The sequence below is a fragment of the Panthera tigris genome, chromosome D2 (genome assembly GCF_018350195.1).
Source record: "Panthera tigris isolate Pti1 chromosome D2, P.tigris_Pti1_mat1.1, whole genome shotgun sequence".
Classification (NCBI taxonomy): Eukaryota; Metazoa; Chordata; class Mammalia; order Carnivora; family Felidae; genus Panthera; species Panthera tigris.
In genome coordinates, this window is record NC_056670.1 from 77,880,346 (window position 1) to 77,905,666 (window position 25,321).

At 43.5% G+C, this 25,321-nt stretch overlaps 1 protein-coding gene across 5 annotated transcripts in view; it reads left to right on the forward strand.

Moving 5' to 3' along the window:
* ACADSB (acyl-CoA dehydrogenase short/branched chain) overlaps positions 1-24,582 on the forward strand; it is a 36,793-nt gene extending 12,211 nt beyond the window's left edge. For 2 of the 5 annotated variants that reach the window (XM_042960935.1, XM_042960936.1), the window contains exons 2-11: positions 6,423-6,582; positions 6,796-6,896; positions 9,868-10,074; positions 10,846-11,016; positions 12,009-12,134; positions 13,815-13,907; positions 17,402-17,491; positions 21,431-21,568; positions 23,584-23,683; positions 24,420-24,582. In XM_042960935.1, the coding sequence (XP_042816869.1) occupies positions 6,423-6,582; positions 6,796-6,896; positions 9,868-10,074; positions 10,846-11,016; positions 12,009-12,134; positions 13,815-13,907; positions 17,402-17,491; positions 21,431-21,568; positions 23,584-23,683; positions 24,420-24,490 (1,257 nt within the window). In that variant the 3' untranslated portion in view covers positions 24,491-24,582. The other 3 variants (XM_042960937.1, XM_042960939.1, XM_042960938.1) reach the window with 3 other exon arrangements.
* Positions 24,583-25,321: the final 739 nt, after the last annotated feature.

Genomic DNA, 25,321 nt, shown 5'->3' on the forward strand with positions numbered 1-25,321 from the left:
GTGCCCTGGATGCCAGTGCAGAGAGGTAGCTCGCTGGAGCCATTCTTGGCTCGAGTTGTGATGGGAAGTGCGGTGCAGTAGATTGGGGAAGAAGTGGATGACGAGAAGTGGGGAAGAAGAGGTGCATCACGAGGAATTTGGGGGTGAGGCAACCACTGTATGACGAGCGGCAGTGGTGAGCACAGAGCTCTGTGCGTCTGGCCAAACCCAGTGAACTGTATACTCCAAAAAGTACATTATACCAGGGGCACCTGGGTGGCTCAGTTGGTTAAGCGTTCAACTTTGGCTCAGGTCCTGATCTCGCGGTCTAGGAGTTTGAGCCCTACATCGAGCTCAGAGCCTGGGGCCTGCTTCAGATTCTGGGTCTCCCTCTCTGCCCCTCCCCTGCTCACACTCTGTCTCTCAAAAATGAATAAATGTTAGAAAAAAATTTTTTAAGTACATTTTACCTTATGTATAAAAGAAAAATTGAACCGGGCTCCTGGGAGACTCAGCCGGTTGAATGTCCGACTCTTGATATCAGCTCAGGTCATGCTCCCAGGCTCGTGGGATCGAGCCCCCTGTTGGGCTCCACGCTGAACATGTTGCCTGCTTAAGATTCTCCCTCTCTGCCCTCTCTTTCTCCACCCCCCCCCCAATAAAAAATAAAGTAAAATTGAACTGGGTATAAGGGGAAGATGGAATGTTGCTGTGGCAAATGAATCCAACGATATTACAAGTTGTGATACTGAGGTTTATAATAAACACATGCCGGGTCTTCCTTCAGGGTTCCTGGCTCATAGCTCCCCAAACCCTGGGAATTTCCTAGGCAAAAAGAGCAAAGAGCATCTTTCATGAAAATAATTGGGATCCTGTTTGCAATTCCTGAAATAGTTTGAGAGCCTTAAAGGTGAAATGGGTGCCTTGTTACTCATACTGGACCCCCTTCCACGGCACTTGAGTTTCTGTCAATGAGATGACTTCTAGACTGCAGCAAAGGGTGGGGGCTGGGTTCCCCGGGAGGCACTTTCGTGATGAGATGGTTGGGCCTTTCAGTTTCACACCCCCCACCCCCTCCACCAGGCTCCTGGGAGGGAAGAGGGGCTGGAGGTTGAGTTAGTGGCCAATGGCCAGTGATTGAATCAATCTGGTCTCCGTAATGAAGCTTCCATACAAACCCACTGGGACAGGGCTCGGAGAGCTTTCCGGTCCATGAGCACAGGGAGGTGCTGGGAGATGGGTGCCCGAGTAGAGAACACAGAAAGGTGTGCTCTTTCCCCACACCGCGTCCTGTGCATCTCTCTGTGTGGCTGCTCGGGAGTTACGTTCTTTGATGATAAATCAGTAATCCAGTAAGAACAATGTTCCTCTGAGTTCTGTGAGCTGCTCTAGAAACCTTAATGAACCCAAGGTACTAGGAGCCTGCAATCTGTAGCCAGTGAGTCTGAAGCACGGGATGGCCCGGGCTTGCCAACTGCTGCATGAAGTGGGACAGGAGCCATCTTGTGGGACTTGAGCCCTTGACCTCTGGGGCCTGACACCGTCTCTGGGTTGGGAGAATTGCTTATTGGTGTGGGGAACACCCCCACGTGTTGGAATTGGTCCCAGAATTATTACAGGACAGTCACATCACCCCACACAGGGGGCGGGGAAGAAAGAAGCCGCAGAAACCATGTTTCGATTGCCAAAGACAAAAAGGCCTGTGCGCAAGCACAGATAGATTTGTGTCTCGCAGTGGTCTGGGTTAGCAGTTCTGAAACTGTTGTAAACGTGTACTAGGTTTAAACAAGTAAATCATCCTAGGTCTCGAGAGCCAAGTTTCTCACTGTCGGAAAGAAGTTACCAGTAAGAAAAGAAAACTGGAATGTGAATTCTGTGGTTCCGGGATGAAATCCAAGTAGGAAAGGGCATGTCTTCTTGCACACATGCGGGAAAAAGAGCTGGGGGCACATTTGGTGGGAACCTCTTAATATAGACATTTAAGGTGCAAAGCCCTCCACGTTGCATTGGAACACTTCCTCGGGAAGAGCCTAAGCGGGGCTTCGCAGGTTCGCAAACTTCTCTCATGTGTCCTCCTTTTTACCTTTCACGAATTGTAAAAGCCCGTAGAACTGAAGCACTCTAAAAATGTTGGGAACGATATTTCGTTATGCTGGAACACGATGGATATGTTCCATATATAACAGATGTAATGGATTTAGCAAAAAACAAAAACAAAAAAACCTACCAGTCAATCCACAGTCAAGGGTTCTTCACCTTTTTGTGTGCCATAGATGAAAGGTACACAGCAGTGTAGTGAAATTTAATAGACCTTTTCTCAAAATGTTTTAAAATACATAAAATATACAAGACACAGGAAGCCAGTTATGAGAAAAGTTATAAAGATATTTTTAATTGTGATATAGTAATACGTATTTCTTAAGATCTGGCAGCAGCTCTGTAGTTCTGAAGTAGTAAGGAGCATCAAGATATTTGCACCAATTTATTTGATACGAAAATATCTGTAATTTCTTTTGATGACAGAGCCACAGATAACTTGTAACTTGTTGCCTCCGTTTCATAACTGAAGGAAATGCTTTATTTCCATTAGAGGTTAGTGAGATAAAGATATAATTTCCCCCATGCAAGTTCATGGACTTTATTGTTCCGTCCACAGGAGTCTACAGACCCCAGGTCTGATCATCAGTACTTCTAAGGGCAACAGAACTCTGGTCAGCCGAGTAGGAAACAGATCAGACTCACGTTACGGAAAGTATTTGGCAAGGCATAAATAACTATTATTCCATTCAAGGAGCAATTGCTGCCCTGTACAAAAAAATGTGATGATGTGGTACAATGGGTTATAACTGTGGAAAATCATTTTGATGGAGTGGACACCAAAGCCGCACAGGCTGAGGTCAACACTGAAGGGCAGGGGACAGTCGAAAATCATCATCGAAACCTTGGGCTGTGCAGTTTAAAGGCGAGGCCAGGAAATGTTTCCTTTATTAAAGACTGTCATATTAAAAGGAACTTTTTTTTTTTTCTCTGCCAAAAAGGAGAGGTAATAACGTTCAATGCTTTGGTTCCTAAGGGATTCCAATCCCTTAGCACACAGCCACTCTATTTTATTATCGCATCTTCCTACGTTTGTATGCCTACTTTGTAAAGGACCTTTGCCTCTGTTGTCTTGTGAAGCTAAAATAATTGCTATGTGTCGAACACTTTGTCGGTAGCAATTTTGAGACTAAAGCGGGTCACGGTTATGTCAGCAGGAAAAAAATGGGTATTATTGTCATACCTGCTGGCTTCTTAAGTTTCTCAGTGGTGGGCTTTCTGTTCAACTCCAGTACAAAGGTGATACATTGACTCAGAGACACAAAGAACTCTGTAGGGGGTCTGGTGAAGTAAATAATCTCTTCCAGAAAGAAGAGAGGTGGGCAATATGTTGGGGTTTTAAAATGTAACGGGCGAGTTTCATGATCATTTTGTGGAGGAGATTAGTCAGCTCATTCATTCATTCCAACATCTCTGGACGGTCCCATTACAGGACTCGCCCCCCCCCCCCCCGCCCGCCCAACCACTGAGCAAAACATACCCTTCCACCTCCATAATTCCATTCCTTCTCCCAGCCCGTCCCTGGTGCCTGCTGTCACCGATCACGCTCTCTCCTGCTCCTACTTAGCTCTCTGCTGCCCTCCTCAAGCCCCTGTGCACCTCCCTTTCTCAACCCCCCCTCCTTACCTGTGATTCTTCACCTGTGTCATCAGGAAGAAGACACCACCTCATGTATCCCCCTTCCTTCTTTCTAGTCCAAAGTTTTCCTCTCCCAACTGTGTCTTTTAACAGGAAGAAAACGTTCCGCCCAACTTCGCCCTAAACTATCTGCCTCCTGATTGCGCAACTTCGCCCTAAACTATCTGCCTCCTGATTGCGCAACTTCGCCCTAAACTATCTGCCTCCTGATTCTGAAAACGAAACAAATGAACTACAAAACTGAACCACATTTTTCTTCCATGTGGCCAACGTGTGTTTCCCCCCTGACTCTAGAGCGGAGCACATCTGTACCTGGGCACATAATTGCAAAGATTGACCCGTAGGTGGGAAAGATTAACGGTGGTTTCAAACACAGTGACTTGCTCCTTTTCTCTCTCACTCACTCCCGTTTTTTACTACCTTCTTTTTAATCCTGCAAAACTTGACTTTTTTTTTTTTTTTTTTTTTTTTGGCCTGTTCCATGAGCCATATCATGTTCTCCCTTATGCCCTACACTCTCAGGCAATTGGCAGGTGCTCAGAAAGTTCATTTTTAAATCTCGTTGAGTAAAAGGAACACACGAATTCTTTTTTTATTTTTTATTTTTTTATTTATTTTTTTTTAACGTTTATTTATTTTTGAGACAGAGAGAGACAGAGCACGAACGGGGGAGGGGCAGAGAGAGAGGGAGACACAGAATCGGAAGCAGGCTCCAGGCTCTGAGCCATCAGCCCAGAGCCCGACGCGGGGCTCGAACTCACGGACCGCGAGATCGTGACCTGAGCCGAAGTCGGACGCTTAACCGACTGAGCCACCCAGGCGCCCCAACTAATTCTTTTTTTAAAGCAGCTTAATTGAAGTATAACTTACATACCATGACATTCACTCCTTTAAAGTGTGTAGAGCAACGGGGTGCCTGGCTGGCACAGTTGGAAGAGCATCTGAAGCTGGATCTTGAGGTCACGGGTTCGAACCCCACGTTGGGTATAGAGATTACTAAAAAATAATAAACTTTAAAAAAATAGGAAAAATAACGTGTACAACGCAATGATTATCAGTAAATTGACAGTTACAGAATCATCACCACAATCCAATTTAGAACATTTCCATCACCCCCCAAAAGATCATTGTGCCCTTTCTTGTTTTGGTTTTTAAGTAGGCTCTACACCCAGTGTGGGGCTTGAACTCACGACCCTGAGATAAAGAGTCACGCGCTCTACCAGGTAAACCAGCCAGGAGCCCATCATTGTGCCCTTTGTAACCACTGCTCCTTCTCACCCCCCCAGCCCTAGGCAGCCACTGCTCTACTTTCTGTCTCTGTGGATTTGCCTTTTCTGGAAATTTCATGTAGATAGAATCATACGATCTGTGATCTTTTGTGGCTGGCTTCTTTCACTTAGCATGTTTTTACGTTCAGGAAAAGACTGATACCTTATCTGTTTCCCTTGCAATAGAATTCTACAAAATAAAATTGGAAAGGTATGGCAAGTATTTAAAATTCGATGACTTCTTTTTTGTACAAAATTGGAGCAAATCCATTGTTTAAGCAGAATTGGCACGTTTGAAGGATTTGGGCCACTGCGGCAGGGAGATACATGAATGGCAAGAAAAGCCAGCCTTGCGGGTTAACTCTGTTACTACTGCCACAGCTACCTCTGGTAGGACCCCCACTGCTGTGTTCTTAGGGGCCCGAGTAGAAATAGTCATCACTGTTTATTGAGCTCTTACTATATGGCAGGTGCTATGCTAAACCCTTCATGCAGATTGTCTCATGAATCCTCACAAAACTCAAGGGATTATTATCTACATTTTGCAGGGAAGGAAACAGCCTCAGAGGTTTTAACTGAGGCTGAAATCACTTGCCCAAGACCACATAGTTGGTAAATACCAGATGCTAGGTTTGAAACTAGTCCAGTCCTTGCAGACTATAGAGCCCATTTTCTTAACCCTTATGCCACATTGTCTCTTACTAATGAGAAGCTGACAAAACAAAAGTAGCCTCAGGAATCAAAAGAGGCTGGCTTCTGCAGCCAGCAGCGCAGGGGACTCTCCTCCCCCACCCCTGCTCAGTTGCCCTGTGCAACCCACCCCGCTTGAGAATGCTCTTTGCGCTGGTCACCCAGTAGTGCTTTTATATTCAGGTTTCCCCTTCAAAGAAGCCCATGGAATGCAACATTTTAAGAATGAGTTCCACCTAGAAAGTTCTGTTTCCTTGAAGGTAAAAGGTAATCATCCGGGAAATTGGTTTAGTTAGAAGAGCTCATCACTGGTAAAGGACACACATGTTAAAAAAAATTTTTTTTTAACGTTTATTTATTTTTGAGAGAGAGAGAGACAAAGCATGAATGGGGGAGGGTCAGAGAGAGGGAGACACAGAATCCGAAACAGGCTCCAGGCTCTGAGCTGTCAGCACAGAGCCCGACGCGGGGCTCGAACTCACGGACCGCGAGATCATGACCTGGGCCGAAGTCGGCCGCTTAACCGACTGAGCCACCCCGGCGCCCCAAGGACACACATGTTAAACCAACTTGGGTTTTGGGTCCCAAGACTGTGAATTTTAAAATGCGCCAGCTCACGTTCCCCTTCTTTGGTGACGCAAGAGAGGAGAGTGGGTTATAAAGTTATTCCCGAAGAAACTGATGTTCAGATACTTTTCTTTACCTTGTGTGTGTGTGTTCCCTGTTCAACGGGGGGGACCGTTCCTACAGCTAAGAAGACATGTCCCAACTTGCCTGTCTTCTTGGAAAACTCCTCCCCGTGTCCTGAAATCTTCCCAGTCAGCAGCTCTGCTCGGTGTAACGGATCATGGGCCATCCTGCACCGCCCTGCAGATGTTTACAGAGGAGGAGATGATGATTAAGAACACAGGTGAGTAGACGGCTCACTTTCACCTCCAGACCCCTCTGCTCACCAGTTGGGTTCCTGGTGTGAAATTCCGTGATGTGCCTGGGGGATGTGTGCACCTCAGTTCGTGAATGCAATTTTTTTCCCATGAATTTAAAACATTTTTTTGAAAACAGTAAAACCTGCTATATTAAATAGAAAAAAGACGTTATCAGTATTGGTTTTTTTCCCCTACAGTTAAAAAATTTGCCCAGGAACAGATTGCTCCTCTGGTTTCAACGATGGATGAAAATTCAAAAATGGAGGAATCAGTAATACAAGGATTATTTCAGCAAGGGGTATATACTTTGTAATTCTTCCCATTTCAAACTTTAAAAATACTGTACTTTCCGGCATTCAAATGTAGGCATGCTTTTAAATTTAGGGACTTTAATGATGGCATAACGAAGTCTTCATTTCCTAGTCAGAATTATCTGTGTTCTCATTCATTCATCCATTTATTTTTAAATGTTTATTTATTAGAGAGCATGATTGGAGAAGGAGAGGAGAGAGAGGGAGAGAGAGAATCCCAAGCAGGCTGCACACTGTCAGCACACAGAGAGCCCGACTCGGGGCCCGATCTCATGACCGTGACATAATCGTGACCTGAGCCGAAATCCAGAGTCGGATGCTTAACCGACTGAGCCATCTAGGCGCCCCTGTATGTTCTCTTTTAGATTGAGGTCCTAGTTAAAGATTTTCTTTTAATTGATTTAACATTTGAAATTGGAAATCCTGTACTTCTTAAGTAAAGGGCTTAGAAGCAAGTGAGAGTGATTTCTTTGGACCTGTGGTACTCAACTAGAGGCCGTTTTGTCCCTCAAGAGATATTTGGCAGTGTCTGGAGACGTTTTTGGTTGCCACAGCTAGGGGTGCCACTGACAACTGGTGGGATAGAGGCCAGGGATGCTGCTAAACATTGTACTGTGTGCAGGACAGCTGCGTGACAAAGAATCATCCAGCTCGGTAATGCCCAAGATTAAGAAGCCAACTTTAGTTAGTGAAACTTCATAGTCAAGTGTATATTCTACCTGAGTCCCTCTGTACATGGTAAACTTAGAAGTTCAGGTGACATCTGAATTCCACATTAACTAGGGAAACCGATTTCCAGATTTCAAGTCACATAGTCCTTTGATGGAAGCCCAGGATACAGAGCAGATAAAAGTAGAATTGTTTTGGGGTGCCTGGGTGGCTCAGTCAGTTGAGCGTCCGACTTCAGCTCAGGTCATGATCTCGCAGTTTGTGAGTTCAAGCCCTGTGTCGGGCTCTGTGCTGACAGCTCAGAGCCTGGAGCCTGCTTCCGGTTTCTCCCTCGCTCTCTGCCCCTCCCCCGTTCATGCTCTGTCTCTCTCTGTCTCAAAAATAAATAAACTTGAAAAAAAAAAAAAGGTAGAATTGTTTAGGCTGTGGGTTTATCAGCATGGGGGCTCCAAGGAGAACATTTTCAGAATCACTGCACTCACTCGTCATCTCTCCCTCTCCGTAGGCGTGAAGCAATCATTCATTTTTCATTTTGAATACTAGGGATATCCCAGAACTAGTAGCTCCTATTCAGAGCCCTTGGCTAAAATCTGGTTTGTTAATCCTGTTTGAAAAATAGCCTTTCTCGCCAAACCTAAATCGTTTTGCTTCTTCCCGGTTTTAAAGAGACCAGTTTGTTTGTTTGTTTGTTTGTTTGTTTTAACGTTTATTTATTTTTGAGACAGAGAGAGACAGAGCATGAACGGGGGAGGGTCAGAGAGAGGGAGACACAGAATCCGAAACAGGCTCCAGGCTCCGAGCTGTCAGCACAGAGCCCGACGCGGGGCTCGAACTCACGGACCGCGAGATCATGACCCGAGCCGAAGTCGTCCGCCCAACCGACTGAGCCACCCAGGCGCCCCAAGAGACCAGCTTTTTAATACCATACATAGTGATTTTTCCACCTTTCTTTAAAGCAGTGAAACGTCTGGGAAAATGGAATCTTCTGTGGAGTCCCGGTGGGTCAGATAGCATCCGTGAATCCAGTTTTTTGGGCAGGCTTCGTCTCCACTGTCTGCAGAACCTCTAGGCTGCTCTGAGGAGTCTTAGTGTTTGCTCTACAGTTTGGACTCCACTCCCCCCACCAGAGAGTTTTCGCTGGCTGGGTTCGCTGCGGCCCCACGGCCTGCTCTTCCTTAGGTGGAGCGCCACCTGGAGGCTCTGCTTGACTGCACACATCCTGCACCGGCTCTTCTCAGCCTCCTCTCGTCCCCGTGCTGTGGTCACCGGCCTTAATAGCTGACAAGTACGGTATTTCCGGTACTTGTAGGGAAATACTTTACAGTAGGGAAAATCGGTGACTTTTTTGGAGAAGCAGTGTCTCTGACAGCTCTAAGGTATTACAGTCAGATGAGTTATCACGCCCTCCTCAGACTTCAGGCACGCCCGAATCCTTCAGTTTTCCCTGGTAGAACATCATTTGTAGTTCTCACCGTCTCAGTCTCCCGCCTTTGTGCTTCTCCCTGCCCATCCGCTAAGCTTCCCATGAGCTTAAACATAGCAGCCGGAACCCAGACTGCACCGTGCTGCAGCATTCCAGAAGTGTCTGCGCAGAATGGAAAGGAGCAGTATTATCCTTTTACCTGTGAACAGCTCTGGGTCTTGATTTACACGTACACACATTCTCTTTCTGAAAGAGAATACTTAGAAGTAGGGGACTGGGGACATTTCATGTTCCAGACTCAGGAGTAGCAGCTGAACAGTCAGACGGGCACTGGAAAGCCTTGGCCAGAATCTGGTCGTGTTTACCAGGCTCCTCTGCCTTGTCTGTTGTGGTTCAGGAAGAGACCACCAGATGTCCACTAACCGTCCGGACTTGCCACAGTGCCCCCAGGAGGAATGGTCATTCAGTCATTATCTTGGCCGAATGAGTCAAGGTGGAGGCGGCTGACCAGAAGAGATCGTGACCCACTGCCTTCCTCCGTCTCCTTAGTGTGCGAGACTTTGTCATTATTCCATTCCGTTATCCTTCAGAGCATTTCACCAATTTTTGTGTTTTAGATTCCATAAGGAAGCAAATGATAGTTCTAGTGTATAACTACATCCTTTTCAAATTTATATAGTTACATATAGTCTTATAGTTTTTGTAACTTACAACGTAGTGAAGTAGCCATACCAAAGTAAAATGAAATATGCGATTTTAAAATTAGGAACTTACATAGTTAAACTTTGGTTTTGAATTTGTTCTTGCAAGAAACTTTCCCATATAGAAACTAACTTTCTTAATCTGTCTCTTTGTTCTTCCTTTAGTTGATGGGTATTGAAATTGAAACAAAATATGGAGGAACAGGAGCTTCCTTTTTTTCCTCTATCCTAGCGATAGAGGAATTAGCCAAAGTTGATGCATCTGTGGCTTTGTTGTGTGACCTCCAGAACACCGTCATTAACAATCTGATTAGAAAACATGGAACAGAAGAACAAAAAGCTACCTATTTGACCAAGCTTGCGACAGAGAAAGTGAGTTGATAGTTGTTGAAATGAATCTGATCTCTTCCAAACTTAGGACATCTTCAGCTGCAATGTTGACTCCTATCCAAGACCACAGCGCGGCACCATTCGTCAGTCAAGCAGTGCTCCATAAATTAATGCTATTAGAAAAATCTATTCTACCTCTCATTTCTGCTCAGCAATTCAGAGAATAATCATCACAGAAAAAAAAAATTTTTTTTTTGGCCCCAATTATATTTTCGTAATACCTTTGTTGGTAGTTTCATTTATGGTGAGATGTCTAGAAAACTGCAGTTATTAGAACCAATTTCATTCAATTTAACATTGAATATGTGTGCTTAAGTCTTTAAATCTGTCTTCGACAAATAGTAGGGCATATTTTATGTTTAAAAAAATTTTTTTTAGTGTTCATTTACTTCTGAGAGAGAGAGGGACAGAGCATGAGTGGGGGAGGGGCAGAGTGAGGGAGACACAGAATCCGAAGCAGGCTCCAGGCTCTGAGCTGTCAGCACAGAGCCCGACACAGGGCTCAAACCCGGAGCCATGAGATGATGACCTGAGCTGGAGTCCCAGCGCTCAACTGACTGAACCACCTAGGCACCCCAGTAGGGTGTATTTTAGAAAATAATAACGTGAAGATACCATTATTATTTTGATAAGTACAGGCTTTTAAAAGTGGCTAAAGCTTTCACTGACAAATGTTTACTTTACCATAAGTATTTGTTATACTGAATACATATACAGTTATTAACTTGGAATTTTTTTTGCTTGCATATGTAGATAGGAAGTTTTTGCCTTTCAGAGGCTGGAGCAGGTAGCGATGCATTTGCTTTGAAGACCAGAGCTGATAAAAAGGGAAATTATTATGTCATCAATGGGTCAAAGATGTGGATCACCAATGCTGAGTATGCGGGGCTCTTCCTGGTGATGGCAAACATAAATTCTGACCTTGTAAGTTTGGAAGCAAAATTGCTTCCCTCCGCCGCCCCACGTTTTCTCTTTCTATCTCTTGCCTGCGTGCATTTCCTTTTTACAACTTGGTCTGAAATCCTTCCTTCTCCTCAGGACTAAAATGTTAGGATAATTGATTTCTTTTCATCCTCTTATTTACTGATCTTCGTGAATAAATACGGTTGATGTGATTATTACTTACATGGAGGACTATTTATTAATTGCCACCTAGTGTGTTATATAGGAAGCTAATCTTCCATTCTGTAGGATTCCAGAGTTTCTATTTAATGATGAATGTAAGTACTGACTTAGTACATTTTTTTTTTAAGAATATTTTGTGTAGTTAGAAAATAGATACAGGGCAAAAAAGTCAATACATTTTATCTTTTGTCCTTTCTCTGACCTAACACGTAATCGAATTAAATTTTGAAACTTTAAAGTATTTAATAAAATTAAATTTAAAACATGGAAATTCTCATGATCACACAATACCTTAGCATATCTTAATTTTACTAGCCATAATGGCTTTTGAAAAAGTCAAAGAACCTGTAGCCTTCTTAACTCTGAACCTAGTGCTTTCCAGAACTTCTTGTGTCCTAATGCACATGTTGTAATTCTGAGTCCATTGATATTTTAAAAAAAATTTTTAATGATAATTTATTTTGAGAGAGAGAGCCAGAAAGAGAGAGAGAGAGAGAACACAAGTGGAGGAAGGGCAGAGAGAGAGGGAAAGAGACAATCCCAAGCAGGCTCTGTGCAGTCAGGCCAACGGGGGGCTCGATCCCACGAACCATGAGATCATGACCTGAGCCAAAACCAAGAGTCAGATGCATAACCAGCTGAGCCACCCAGCTGCCCCTGAGCCCATTACTATTTAATGCTGAAGTTCAGTTTTAATTTTCTGGTAACTTTCAACTGTTGGAAACAAGGGATCTTCCCAGTTCGAGTGTGGCAATAACATTTTTTATTTGCATTTTAAATCTTCTTTTTAGGGGTATAAAGGAATTACCTGCTTCTTAGTAGATCGCGATACTGAAGGCCTTCACGTAGGGAAAGCAGAAAACAAAATGGGGTTGAGAGCTTCTTCCACCTGCCCATTAACGTTTGAAAACGTCAAGGTGGGTGTCTTAGAATTTCCAGGGAAAGACTGGTGTGAAATAAGCCTTTGCACGGAATTATCGATGTGCAAGAAAAGTGTCACAATGTTGAGTGTGCATAGGAGAGTATTTTGTAAAACTGGGATGATGTTCTTAGGTGAGACTGTGACTAAATGTACTTATTTTTTAAATAAGTATTTTTATTTTTTTTAAGTTTATTTATTTATTTTGAGGGAGAGAGTGTGCGTGCAAGCGAGTGGGGGAGGGGCAGAGAGAGAGGAGAGAGAGAATCCCCAGCAGGCTCCGCACTGGCAGTGCAGAGCCTGACGTGGGGCTGGAACCCATGAACCATGAGATAATGACCTGAGCCGAAACAGGAGTCGGACGGTTAACCAACTGAGCCACTGGGGCGCCCCCTAAATGTACTTTTCACAAGAGTTTAGGCAAAGGATGGAAGCTTCTCCCCAGCAGCTGGCCTCAGAGCCAATGCTGAAGATTAATCCCATTTATACTTAAACAAATTTTTGTTGTTGTTGTTTACTTATTTTTGAGAGAGAGAGCACGCGTGCACACAGAAGAGGGGCAGAGAGGGAGGGAGAGAGAGAATCCAAAGCAGGCTCCTCGCTGCTTATACTCACGAACTGTGAGATCATGACCTGAGCTGAGGTCGGATACTTAACCGCCTGAGCCACCCAGGCGTCCCCCCACCCACCCATTTATACTTTTTAATTTATATGCTTGTGAGCCATTTATACTTTATAAACTTGCATTCCGAGACAGGTGTGTGGTGTTGGATATACTAAAGGCCACAAGGTGGGGATGTTACTCAGCGAGCCTGGGAACCGACCTGGCGTCGCCCCACCGTTCAGTGGAATCAGTTCCAACCGAGGAAGAGAAGATGGCCAGAATGCTTAGTTAGAACTTGACTCAGGTGGAACAGGTTGTGACGGGTTTTTTACCACTCCTATTGCCACTCGATTTTTCTGTTCGTGAGTGAGCATGTGTTGTGTGTGCCCACGGGGTGACTGTACAGATAGATGTTTCAGCCTCACTGATTCCCCGGACTGGCTTCTTTCCCGCTGCCCTTTCTTCCTCTGTTCTGCCCACTTCCTCCCCCAGGGTTATAAAGCTAAGTGTCTTGTTTCATTGTTCCTAGTCTAGATTTTTTTTTTTAATGATGAATAAACACTTTATTTCTTCTCTCCTTTTTGCCCTCCCTGGTATACACATGCATCTGTGTGCACACAACCTCAGTTGATTTTTACGGGAAGAATAGTCTTGGCAGAAGAAAGGTTTCACACCCTTGATTTAGGAAACCACTTGCCTATTTTCTGTGATCTCTACAATGTTGTATCTCATCCTATAGCATACAGATAAAAATCCCAAATCTCATTTGGGATTCAGGAATTGTATGAGATTACCCTTTCTCTAGACCCATTCGTTTGTTTCACACACGCCTGGGCTAGACGCTAGAGGACACAGTAGCAAACAGCACAGACTTGAGTCCTGTGTCTCCCAGAGCCCGTGTGTGGGAAGAGGTGCAGAGGGAGAGACGGGTGTAGCTGACAGTTTCCTTGGAATTTGCTAAGTCCTGGGCTGGAGTCCTATGACGCAAATTGGGAGTATTGTGCATGTAAAACTACATAATCAAAATGAACTCTGTAAAATTAAATGGAGAAATAACTACATTTTTCCCTTCAGGTTCCAGAAACCAACATCCTGGGACAAATTGGACACGGCTATAAGTATGCCATAGGGAGTCTTAATGAAGGCAGAATAGGAATTGCTGCACAGGTTAGTCACATTGTGGCCATTTCGTTTGACTCTTGCACAGTGTGGGTCCATTAAACGTAGAAAGAAAAAAATGCAGTAAAACTGATGAATATTTGGAAGCGTGTGAACACAAGATGGCGCCCTTCCCTTCCGTGAGGTGGGAGAATGGCGTCTGACCACCAGCTTGAAAATCCCACTTTTGGTCAATTATGTAATGCCCTGAGAGCCAAACAATGGCTTAGTGGTGACACTTTTTCTGCTTTGAGAATGTTAACTATTATCTGATACCTGCATCAATCACTTCTCAAATATATTGTTAATAAATTAAATGTGCATTTTTTAAAAAAATTGTTTCAATTTTTGAGGTTCATGCTAGAAGAAATTTTTTAAATTAAGAATACATAACAGTCTGTGTAGTAAGCATCTCTAATCTATAATATCTTTTTTTTAATGTTTATTTTTGAGAGAAGTAGAGTGTGAGTGGGGGAGGGGCAGAGAGAGAGGGACACACAGAATCTGAAGCAGGCTCCAGGCTCTGAGCTGTCAGCCCAGAGCCTGATGTGGGGCTTGAACCCTCAAAAGCTCAGACATGACCTGAGCTAAAGTCAGACGTTCAACCGACCAAGCCACCCAGGTGCCCCTCTAATCTATAAATAATGAAAAATTTGTTGCCTAGTGTTGTGCATGTGAAAATCTGGCAATTTTTTGTGTGTAGTGCTTGAAATAAAATAACCACAATAAAATAGAATATATAAGATGAGAACTATTCCTTTTTTTTGATCAAATTTGCCCTTTGTAATGCATATTACATTTTTCTGTGAAGTGATACCAGTTTTCTTTTATTTTCTTTTTATTATTTTTTTTAACCTTTATTTATTTTTGAGACAGAGAGAGACAGAGCATGAACGGGGGAGGGTCAGAGAGGGGGAGACACAGGATCAGAAGCAGGCTCCAGGCTCTGAGCTGTCAGCACAGAGCCCGACGCGGGGCCCGAACTCACGGACCGCAAGATCACGACCTGAGCTGAAGTCGGCCGCTCAACCGACTGAGCCACCCAGGCACCCCTCAGTTATTTTCTTGATTAGCAACATGAATAAAGTCTTGGGTTTTATTATAAATGTCGTTTGGGGGACACGTGGCTGGCTCAGTTGGTAGAGCATGTGACTCTTGATCTCGGGGTCGTGACTTTGAGCCCCATGCTGGGTGTAGAGATTACTTAAAAATAAAACCTTTTAAAAAATATATCATTTTGTAGAATATATTTACAGAATTTGTAGAATTCATTTAGTCAGTGAATATCCAGAATTTACAAACTGACAGCTTTTAGGTTTTGAAGATGTTACATGTATTAGCTATTGGAATAGTAAATGTCATGCTATTACCCTAGGGGTTTTTGTGTTGCTGTTAATTTGCTGACAAAATATTCTTAGATCAAAACTTAACCCGTGTTTCCCACAAAGCTAGATAATGAGAGAATTGGCATATCTGTTTTTCTTAATGTTTTTCTGTGATTCAGCGTCATCAGATACAGTGTTAAAAACCGTAGTCTGAATCTCCTTGTTCTCAGACATATAAATAATATAGATGTTCTGGCATTAAAATACACAGCCTGGGCTTTAGTCTAATTACTCTGAGTTATCTTATAACCTAATTAAAAGTTAAGGTCAGGTAGTTATTATTTCTTGGTTAGCATTGTGAATGCCTTTTAGAGCAAGAGTCACATCTGACAGAGACCCGAAGGCATCAGTCCTCAAAACTGCAGCCGAGGACTATTTAGTTTTTCAGTAAATGATAGTGAAAACATTGTACAGAGATGAGAAGCCTATTGTGATTGACAGCCAGTGATTTCAATTTTCACGTCAGTGTAGGATATTATTCACATGCTGTGAATTTTAGTCCTAAGAGTTTGGTGACAGTTGGCTAAATCAAATTAAAAAAAAAAAAACAACAACAAAAAAAACGTTTGATGACATCATCTTGACTCAGCCAAAAATGCATTGGGTCGCTGCCTCACTAAAATTTGGGGGTGTTTTTTTTGGCAGGGTGGGGGGGAGATCCTTTCATTTTTAGCACAATATTCTGTTCTCCAGAAAATTCAAAATAAAAGGCTAAAGGAAAATGTGAACACTAATGAAATATTAATAAGTCTATGGGCATTTCCCACAAAGCTTTTGCTATTGATATTTGTTTCCTTTTTCTATTTTTTTTTTTAAATGTTTATTTTTGAGAGAGAGAGGAGACAGAGTGCGAGCAGGGAGGGGCAGAGAGAGAGAGAGAGACAGAATCCAAAGGAAGCTCCAGGCTCTGAGCTGTCAGCACAGAACCTGACATGGGGCTTGAACCCATGAACCGTGAGATCATGACCTAAAGCTGAAGTCGGACACTTAGACCAACTGAGCCACCCAGGCACCCCTGTTTCCTTTTTCTAAAACCCACATAGTTTGGCATAAGTAGATGGTGGCTTAAGTGGCTACCTGGTGTTGAAATTTGGAAACAATTTCTAAGCTTGAATAGTTCAATACAGAGCTTAGTTAGCAACGGGACAGTTCAGCTAAGATTGTCACCATGTCCTGATTTGTTCAAGTGCCTAAATCCATGTTTTCACCAGGTGCTCTCGCTTTAGCCCTGCAGTGAACCATTAAGGTTTTAAAACGCTGATGCCGGGGCACCTGCGTGGCTCAGTCGGTTAAACGGCCGACTTCGGCTCCGTTCATGATCTCACAGTTCGTGAGTTCAAGCCCCGCATCGGGCTCTGTGCTGACAGCCTGGAGCCTGCTTCGGATTCTGTGGGTGTCTCTCTCTCTGCCCTTCCCCCACTCGTGCTCTGTCTCTCTCTCTCAAAAATAAATAAACATTAAAAAAATTTTTTTTAAACGCCGATGCCTAGGCCACTCACCCCCTCCATTCTCAAGATTTAGATTCAGTTGTTAGACCCTCATGTCGCTTTTTTTTTTTTTTAATCAAGTCCCCACAAATGATCTTGATATGCCTCCAGGGTTGGAAAACACTGCTCTTTTATGTTCTAGTGCCCTTTCCCCTGAAGCCCTTATTAATCCTGATCGTATGCAGAACGGACAGGAAGATAGAAGGTTAGGAAGTGACCTTCCATGCTTGCCTTCTAGAAGGACCAGAGGGAGCTGCTCTAGTCTTTGAGGCCAGTTCTGAGCAAAATTTCTGTGGCTTGCTTTATGCCTGGAGAATCAGAGCTTAGAGGAGAAGCTTCCTTAGAAGTAACCTGGTTGTACAAGTACAGCCAAGCCGTAGGATTTACCCTGCAAGAATTCAGTAGACTCATGTGTATGTGAAATCTCTCGAATCTTCTCCCAGTTACTGGAAATTAACTTCTACAAATGCAGTGGGTGAAGGTATTAACACACACCTCGCCAGCCCTTCCCCTACCCCAGCTATTCAATTTGCCTGTAAAAGGGATTTATACCCTAAATAATTAACAGTGTTAAACTTACAACAAAATAAGAAATTCTGCTCTTTTTTTTTTTTTTTTTTTTTTTAAACAGATGCTGGGATTGGCTCAAGGCTGCTTTGACCACACTATCCCATATATGAAGGAAAGGATACAATTTGGCAAAAGGATATTCGATTTTCAGGTACGTAATTCTCAGTCTCTTTCTAGCCAGTTATACTGTCGTGGCTTCCTATTAATGAAGAGCTGTGTCATAAAGCTGTGGAGGGCGTCCCCTCGGGGGGATTTTAATGGGAGAGGTGGAGAGGAGGAAGGAATAGGTCTCAGGGAGCATACCTGTGAATGCCTTGACCTTCTCCAAGGGCAGAACAACAGTCCTTGAGGCCCGCCTGTGGCATGACTCCTCTCTAAAGATGATACTAGGGTGACTTCAGGGTGACTTCGCATCCGCTAGATGTGTAGAGTATTCAGCACATTGCCTGAGTCTAACGAGTGCTCAGTAAACGGTAACACTTGTTAGGAATCCCCTGCGCAGGTCAGAGCCATGCGGTAATCCTCAAAAGACGACACCTTGACCCTTCTTTCTTGTAGAAGGTACAGTGTGCTGCAGTGGGTACAAACGAGATGTTCTCAGCCAAGCGTATTGGGAAATAGGGGCCCGGTCTAATGATGTAGCTTCTCGGAGCTCCCCAGATAAGGGGACCGTTGGTGACGGTGGCATCTTCCGGTCCATGTTGAGGCCTTGCTGGGTTCGGGAAAGCCTGGAGTGACAGCTTACCAAGCTTGCTTAAGCACTTTACCTAAAAATCCCGAAAAATTGCTTTACATGTTCACAAAATCTTCTTGTAAGCAGGCCCCAAGTACAATTTCTTATTCCATTACCAGTTCTGTTGTGATGTGTTGTCTTCAGGTGCTGTAGTAATTATTTGTCATTACGTGGGCACACACAGATTGCACGTGCATGGAAATACGAGGCACAGTCAGTTCTGGCCTGGAAAGTCTGAGTGAGCATGTCAGTCCTGGCCAGGGCCCCCCACAGCCTGTGCTGTCGTGGCGTCTTATACGTGGGAAGCTGAAGCATCTGGAGATTGAGTTCCCAAGGGCATACAGCTTAGTAATGTGTCAGATTATCAGATTATGTCCCAAGGACATATCAGCTAGTAATGTGTCAGATTCTGTCTTGGCTTCTGGTCTTTCATGTTATTGTACTAGCGAACTCTCTCAGGCCAGCTACCACACAGATTGCAAGGAAAGGGACAGAATACGGAGGCAATTTGAGGGAGATCTCGGTACGCCAGAAACTATTTTTGTGTCTGTGGAGTTGGTAAGGGAGGGATACGGGGTCAGGTGTACTAATTGGTATAATCGTGGCACTTCCAGAGATGCCTCTTGTGGCATTAGAAAACACTTAGAAACACTTTTGGAAAACACGTTTGGAAATTCGATCTTGAAAAACAACATTATTTATTATATATAATTATTTTATAATATATTTTTATACATCTATCCACGTATATCTGATGCTTTGGTTAAAGGTATAGTTTTCTCTAACTGCTTTAATCGCATTAGAATAGTTTGTGTTTTGCTTTGCATGTGATCATTCACATCTTTGTTTTGTCCAGACTACAAGCTCCTTGGGTAAAGATGAGGCCTCTTCATCCTCACTTCTCTCAGTTGTGTGTTCAAGATAGATTCATTGAATATGTTCTCCATGTCAGGCCCTGTGTTCACAGTGTAGTCAGGGAACCGGTATTCAGCAATCGTTAGTTCTCGTAGGGCAAGAGACATTGCCGGCATCAGCTTTATGCCTCTCCTGGCACCTGATGTGGTCATTGGAGTGGACAACCTAGATGGTAACTGTTGGTTTAATTGAACCGAATGTGCTTTTCAAAAATAATTAGAATCTGCATTCCACATAACAAGCCATAAACTATTTCTAGAATAGTGATATTGGCATAGAAATAGACAAATTGACTGATGGAACAAAAAAGAAAGGCCAGAAATAGACTTAGGCACGTATGGAAACCTGATGTAGGATAGTAGTGGTGTTGCAGATCACTGAGTGGGGCTATTCTTTCCTTGTGGAAAAAAAATGAGACTGGATCCCTACCTCACACCATACATGGAAAATAGATTTCTGATATACTAAAGATGTAACATAAAAAATAAAATTTTAGGGGCGCCTGGGTGGCTCAGTCGGTTAAGTTTCTGACTTTGGCTCAGGTCGTGATCTCACAGTTCATGGGTTCAACCCCCATGTCATGCTCTGTGCTGACAGCTCAGAGCTTGGAGCCTGCTTCGGAATCTGTATCTCCCTCTCTCTCTGCTCCTCCCCTGCTTGCACGGTCTCTCTCTTAAAAATAAATAAACGTTAAAAAAAATTTTTTTTTAAGTTTTAGGAGAAAATAGAGAATATCTTTATGCTCTCATGGTAGGGAAATTATTTTGTAAACAAGGCCCCAAAAGACTAATTGTAAAAGATAATAATAATGGTGAATTTGGCTACCAAATTTCTTTTCCTCAAAAGACGCCATAAAGTAAAAAGATAAATTAGAAGGAGGATGATATTTGCTGTACACATAGGTTAGTGAGTGTTCAATTTATTATGATGCTTTATAAGCTACACACATGTAACAGATTTTTTTCGTGCATACCAAATATTACAGAAAGAGAAGGAGAATCTATCGGGTATTTTCGAACTGTTTTTAACTGTTCTCCTTGCTGGGCTATATAAGTCATAAGCACAAGGAACTCTGACTGTCATGTTCAGTGCAACATCTTTAGTGCTCAGCACAGTGCCTGGCATATAGTAGGTGCTTAGTACATATCTGGGCAGACAGAGATATTGGGCATGAGAAATTTCTGTTCGTAATAGACATACCCATGTCCATATTTCCAGGATATAGTTTGTAACTATAAACTGCTAATACTCATATTCTCACTCACTGTCTCACTCCTTTTCTTGATTAACATTGAGTGAGTGCCCCTCCATCCTCTAAAATTTGAAGTGGTAGTAATTTCTTCAGGGTGTTTTATTTTGTTTTGTTTTTTTAATTAGTCTTCTGTTGTCTATAACCCTAAAGAAACTGGTACCTGCTCATGAATATTGCCGTAGAGGTACTTTAATAAAGATACTTAGACAAAATTGGAGCTTCAACTGTTCTTTCACTGCTTTGCAACTAACAGCATCTATTTATTTATGTATTTGTTTACTGATTCACTGATTTATTAAAAAAAAAAATTTAAGTATTTATTTATTGTTGGGACAGCGCAAGCAGGAGAGGGCAGAGAGAGGGCGACAGAGGATCTGAAGCGGGCTCTGTACTGACAGGCTAACAGCAGCGAGCCCCACTTGGGGCTCGAACTCACAAACCACAAGATCATGACCTGAGCCAAAGTAGGACGCTCAACCCATCTGAGCCACCCAGGTTCTCCCTAACAGCATCTTTTTAATGCACCAAGGCTATATACAGAATCAAAATTTTATGAATTCAAGCAGATGAAAAATATGTTCACACTTTTGCTTTGCTGGGATTTAGTTTAAGCTTAATTTTGATCATGCAATGGGCTTAAATTATTAAATGTAACAGTCAAATTTTGTTTTGTTTTTAATTTTTTTTAACATTGATTTATTTTTGAGAGAATGAGACAGAGCGTGAGTGGGGGGGAGGAGGGGGGTGGGCAGAGAGAGAAGGAGACACAGAATCTGGAGCAGGCTCCAGGCTGTGAGCTGTCAGCACAGAGCCTGATGTGGGGCTCGAACCCACGAACTGCGAGATCATGACCTGAGCCGACGTTGGACGCTCAACCGACTGAGCCACCCAGGCGCCCTAACAGTCAAATTTTTAAGCCTCATTTTGTGATGATTTCTTAAGTCTCGACATTTACAATTATATGAATTTTGAAAGTTGTCTGAGAAATAATGTATTTCATTTTAGATTGCATATTTTAATTATTATTTTTTAGATTGGAGATTTTAAAGTATTTCTACAAGATGAATGTAAATTCCTTTGCAGGGGGTGCATATTTTCAGTGTGTCAGCACTCCATGTCCAGGCAAGACTTTGAGGATAAGCGGTGTTTTCGTGAGTCCTGATTCTCTAACTTGGGCCTAAATATTACAGGGGCTCCAACACCAAGTGGCTCAGGTGGCCACCCAGCTGGAGGCTGCAAGATTGCTAATATACAACACTGCTAGGCTTTTAGAAGGTGGAAAGTCATTCATGAAAGAAGCATCCATGGCCAAATACTATGCATCAGAGGTAAGACAAACAAAACGTAATTCACCTTCCCCTCCCCGTTACTTAAAAGTATTAACCTTTCCACTTAGGAGTGTTGATAATTGGTTTGTTTTTCAAGTAAAATAACGTAGACTTTCCAGTTCCTGCAACAGAAAAGCACACTTGCAAACCTTGCGTAGGAAAGTGCTCAATTCTACGAGGTCTTGATGTCTTTACAGGCTCTTCTGTGGAAACCGAGTGGCCCAGTTCAGGTAGAACACCCACCATAAATCCCTGGGTGAGCCTCAGTCTGAATGATGGCGTCACACCCGTGGCTTCCAGTTGGGGCCAGGTGAATGCCATGGGAGCTCATGTGAAATAAAAACACAAGAAGAGATTGTTTCTGCTTTAATTTAATGCTTTCTGTTGATACTTCTGCCTTCTCTGTTTAACCCATTGGACACTGGCCGGAGAACTTTGCCCGGTCGCTGACTGCTACGTCCCATCCTCGGCAGTATGCCTTATTCATTCCATAGCTTCCGGTAGCCACTTAACGTCTCAGCCCCCAAATTTAATCTCCTGCCTCAACCTCCCTTCTGGGTTCCAGACTAACAGATCCAATTTCCACTTCACCTGCCCAACCCATCGCACCAGTCAGATGCCTGAGCGTCATCTCACCACCCCCTTCCCCGTCGTCTCCACCTTGAGCCCATCATCCAGGTGCTGAGGACTCTGCCCCGAGTATTTCTTGCATTTGTATATTTCCCTCCCTTTCTGCTGCCCCCTATTGAACAAGCCGGGTGATTTCTTCACCAGACGCCTCCACTCATCTTCCGACTGCTCCATTGGTCCTTGTCGCTTCCTCCAGTCCCCTCTTCCCTTTTCTTAGTGTTCACGAGGCCATGCCATTCCAGCTTAACCTTCGTGGCTTCTCACGGCAAATGGAACAGTGCTTGTATTCATTTCCTATTGCCGCGTTTAACAAATGACCAAAAATGTAGTGGCCTAAAACACTGCAGTTTTATTATGTCATGGCTTTGGAGGTCACAAGTCTAAAGTGAGTATCACTGGGATAAAATCAAAGTGTCAGCAAAACTGCCTTTCGGAAGCTCTGGGGAGAATCCATTTCCTCACTCTTCCCGCTTCTAGAGGCTGCTCACATTCCGTGACCTGTGGCCCCATCCTCCGTCTTCAAAGCCAGCGGTAGCGTGTTCAAATCTGGCTTGAGCCGTCCTGCCTCTGTCTTTCCCTTATGAGGACCCTTGTGATGCCATTGGGCCCACCCAGGCAGTCCGGAACCATCTCCCTCTCAAAGCCCTTAACCACATCTGTGGGTCCCAGTGGTCATGTAAGGTAACAAACATTAGTTTGTGGGGATTAGCATGCACACAGATTGGGGGGCCATTACAGTATTAAACATGCTTGCCCTCAGGAGGCCCGCCTGCCTCTCCATTCTCTTCGCAGCTTGCGCTGACCCCAGCCCACTTCCCCTCAGGTCCTTGAGGTCGATAAACCGTTCGCCCCTTGAAACCCTCCCACACGTTCCTCAACTTGACATGTCCCCTCACTCGTCCTTTGGGCCTCAGCGAAGCTGTAATTTCTTCACACTGTTCTCCCTCTACATCACGTCAGCTTCCCTAGCCAGTTCTCCTTGCCTCGTAGAGTTGATCACTTTCTGTAATTGTTGGTTTGATGTGGGAACCAAAAGACCAGTGACCGTCGTATACCGCCCCCAACCATCGTTTACCCAGTGGCTGGCGGAGTACGTGATGTAAAGAAGGCCCTTTGTGTATATATTTGCTGAGTAACGATACCTGTCGGTGTGCATAGGTGTCTGAACAGTACCCTAACGTTCTTAAGAAAATAGGAATTTTGCGAATAAACACGAGTCGCCAAAAATGGCGTAGAGAATGGGGCTGAAGAGACAATGCGATCTTACAAAGTAACTCCGATCGGCGGACAGCAGTGGCTCCACGTTACTAAAATATTTCGCAGGAGTGTTTATGGTGCATGAGTTACGCGGTTTCAGCATATTATTTGCTGCTTGGTTTTGGCAGATTGCAGGCCTCACAACCAGTAAGTGTATCGAGTGGATGGGAGGAGTCGGCTACACCAAAGATTTCCCTGTGGAAAAATACTTCCGAGATGCAAAAGTTGGTAGGTAGATTTTTTTACGTCTTATTTTGTTTTCTTTTATTTGCCTCTGTAGCTGTGTGGCCTGCTGTATATGTTTGGTTTTATATTACCGTACTTAGGCAAAGGCAATTGTAATCTCTTCACTATTGTGTTTATTGGCTCTCTTCTTTTCTGGGGCTGGGCTTTTCTCCCCCACCTCTTCCTTCAAGAAGAAGGATGGATTTATATTTTTTAAGGCATCAAGTTGCCTTTATAAACACCTCAACAGAGCTTTTCGCAAAACTGCAACCAAACTGACTTGTCATTTTTCTCTTACCAAAAATGTTAATACGTTTGATTCGTTTAATGCCGTTCTTTGAAGCTAAGTTCTAATTTCAGAAGCCTAGCGCCCCATCAAGCCTGAGCTGTCTTGACGCTCCGCTCCCAGGCGGGAAGACCAAAACAAGGAGCTTTGAAAGCTGTCTGTTTCAGAGTGACAATCCAGGCTCATGCGTTGATAGATTGGAACAATGAACTTCAACCGTTTACTACTGATTCTGGAATCAGAATCCAATTTCCAAATGGAATATTTTCATCTCTTAGGCAAAATGACTTTGTCATATAGTACCATATTCAGGGGATATTGAATGATATCACTAGTGACAGTTTTATAGCAAATATACAGAGGTAATGTGTAGAAGCTATGTCTTAATGTAGACATGTAGTTATGGGTGCACTCCTAATTTTTTTTTTTTTTTTTGCTCCCTTTTTATTTAAGGCACAATATACGAAGGAGCTTCAAATATCCAGCTCAACACCATCGCAAAGTGCATTGACACAGAATACTGACGTCCACAGGGACGGGCCTCTCCCCCTTGTCGCTGGTATAAAAGTCTAAACGATCGTGCCTTTTTGTGGAAGTAAACCTCCATGGCATTGAAGTATTCTGTTCAAGGCCTTAGTCATGATTCTTGGGATTGATCTTTTGTGTTTTATCTTTCCAGTCTGCATAAATTAGGCACCGGGAAATCATTTTTCAAATTTGGGAAGAAGGGCATCTATGTTTTCTCCAAAACTGTTGTTAAAGTTGTACACGTGTAAATCACTTCAGCTTCAGGGCAGACAGACATTTCACTCTGTCAGCATTTGGAGAAATGCATGTGAAGTATTACGTACAGACATGACTGCTTTATATTCCCGTTAAATCTTTATTTTTTGGATCAGAGAAACATTTGTTATAGTTGGCAATTCTATTGATCGATTCAGTTCTAAGTTACTAGCCTAGGTAGGAACTGAAAATGTATTTAGAAAAATCTAAAAAAAAAGTTTTAAAAAAATGTTTATTTTGAAGGAAAGAGAGAGAGAGTGGGCAGGGGAGGGGCAGAGAGAGGGAGAGAGAGAATCCCAAGCAGGCTTCTCGCTGTCAGCAGAGCCCAATGCAGGGCTCTTATCTCAAGAACCGTGAGACTATGACTGACCAGGAGTTGGAAGCTTCACTGAATGAGCCACCCAGGTGCTCCTAAAAAAGAAGGTTACTTTTAAAAAAGAAAAATCTGGGGTGCCTGGGTGGCTTAGTTAAGCGTCCAACTTCAGCTCAGGTCATGAGTTCGAACCCCATATCGGGCTCTGCATTGACAGTGCAGAGCCTGCTTCAGATCCTCTGTCTCCCTCTCTCTCTGT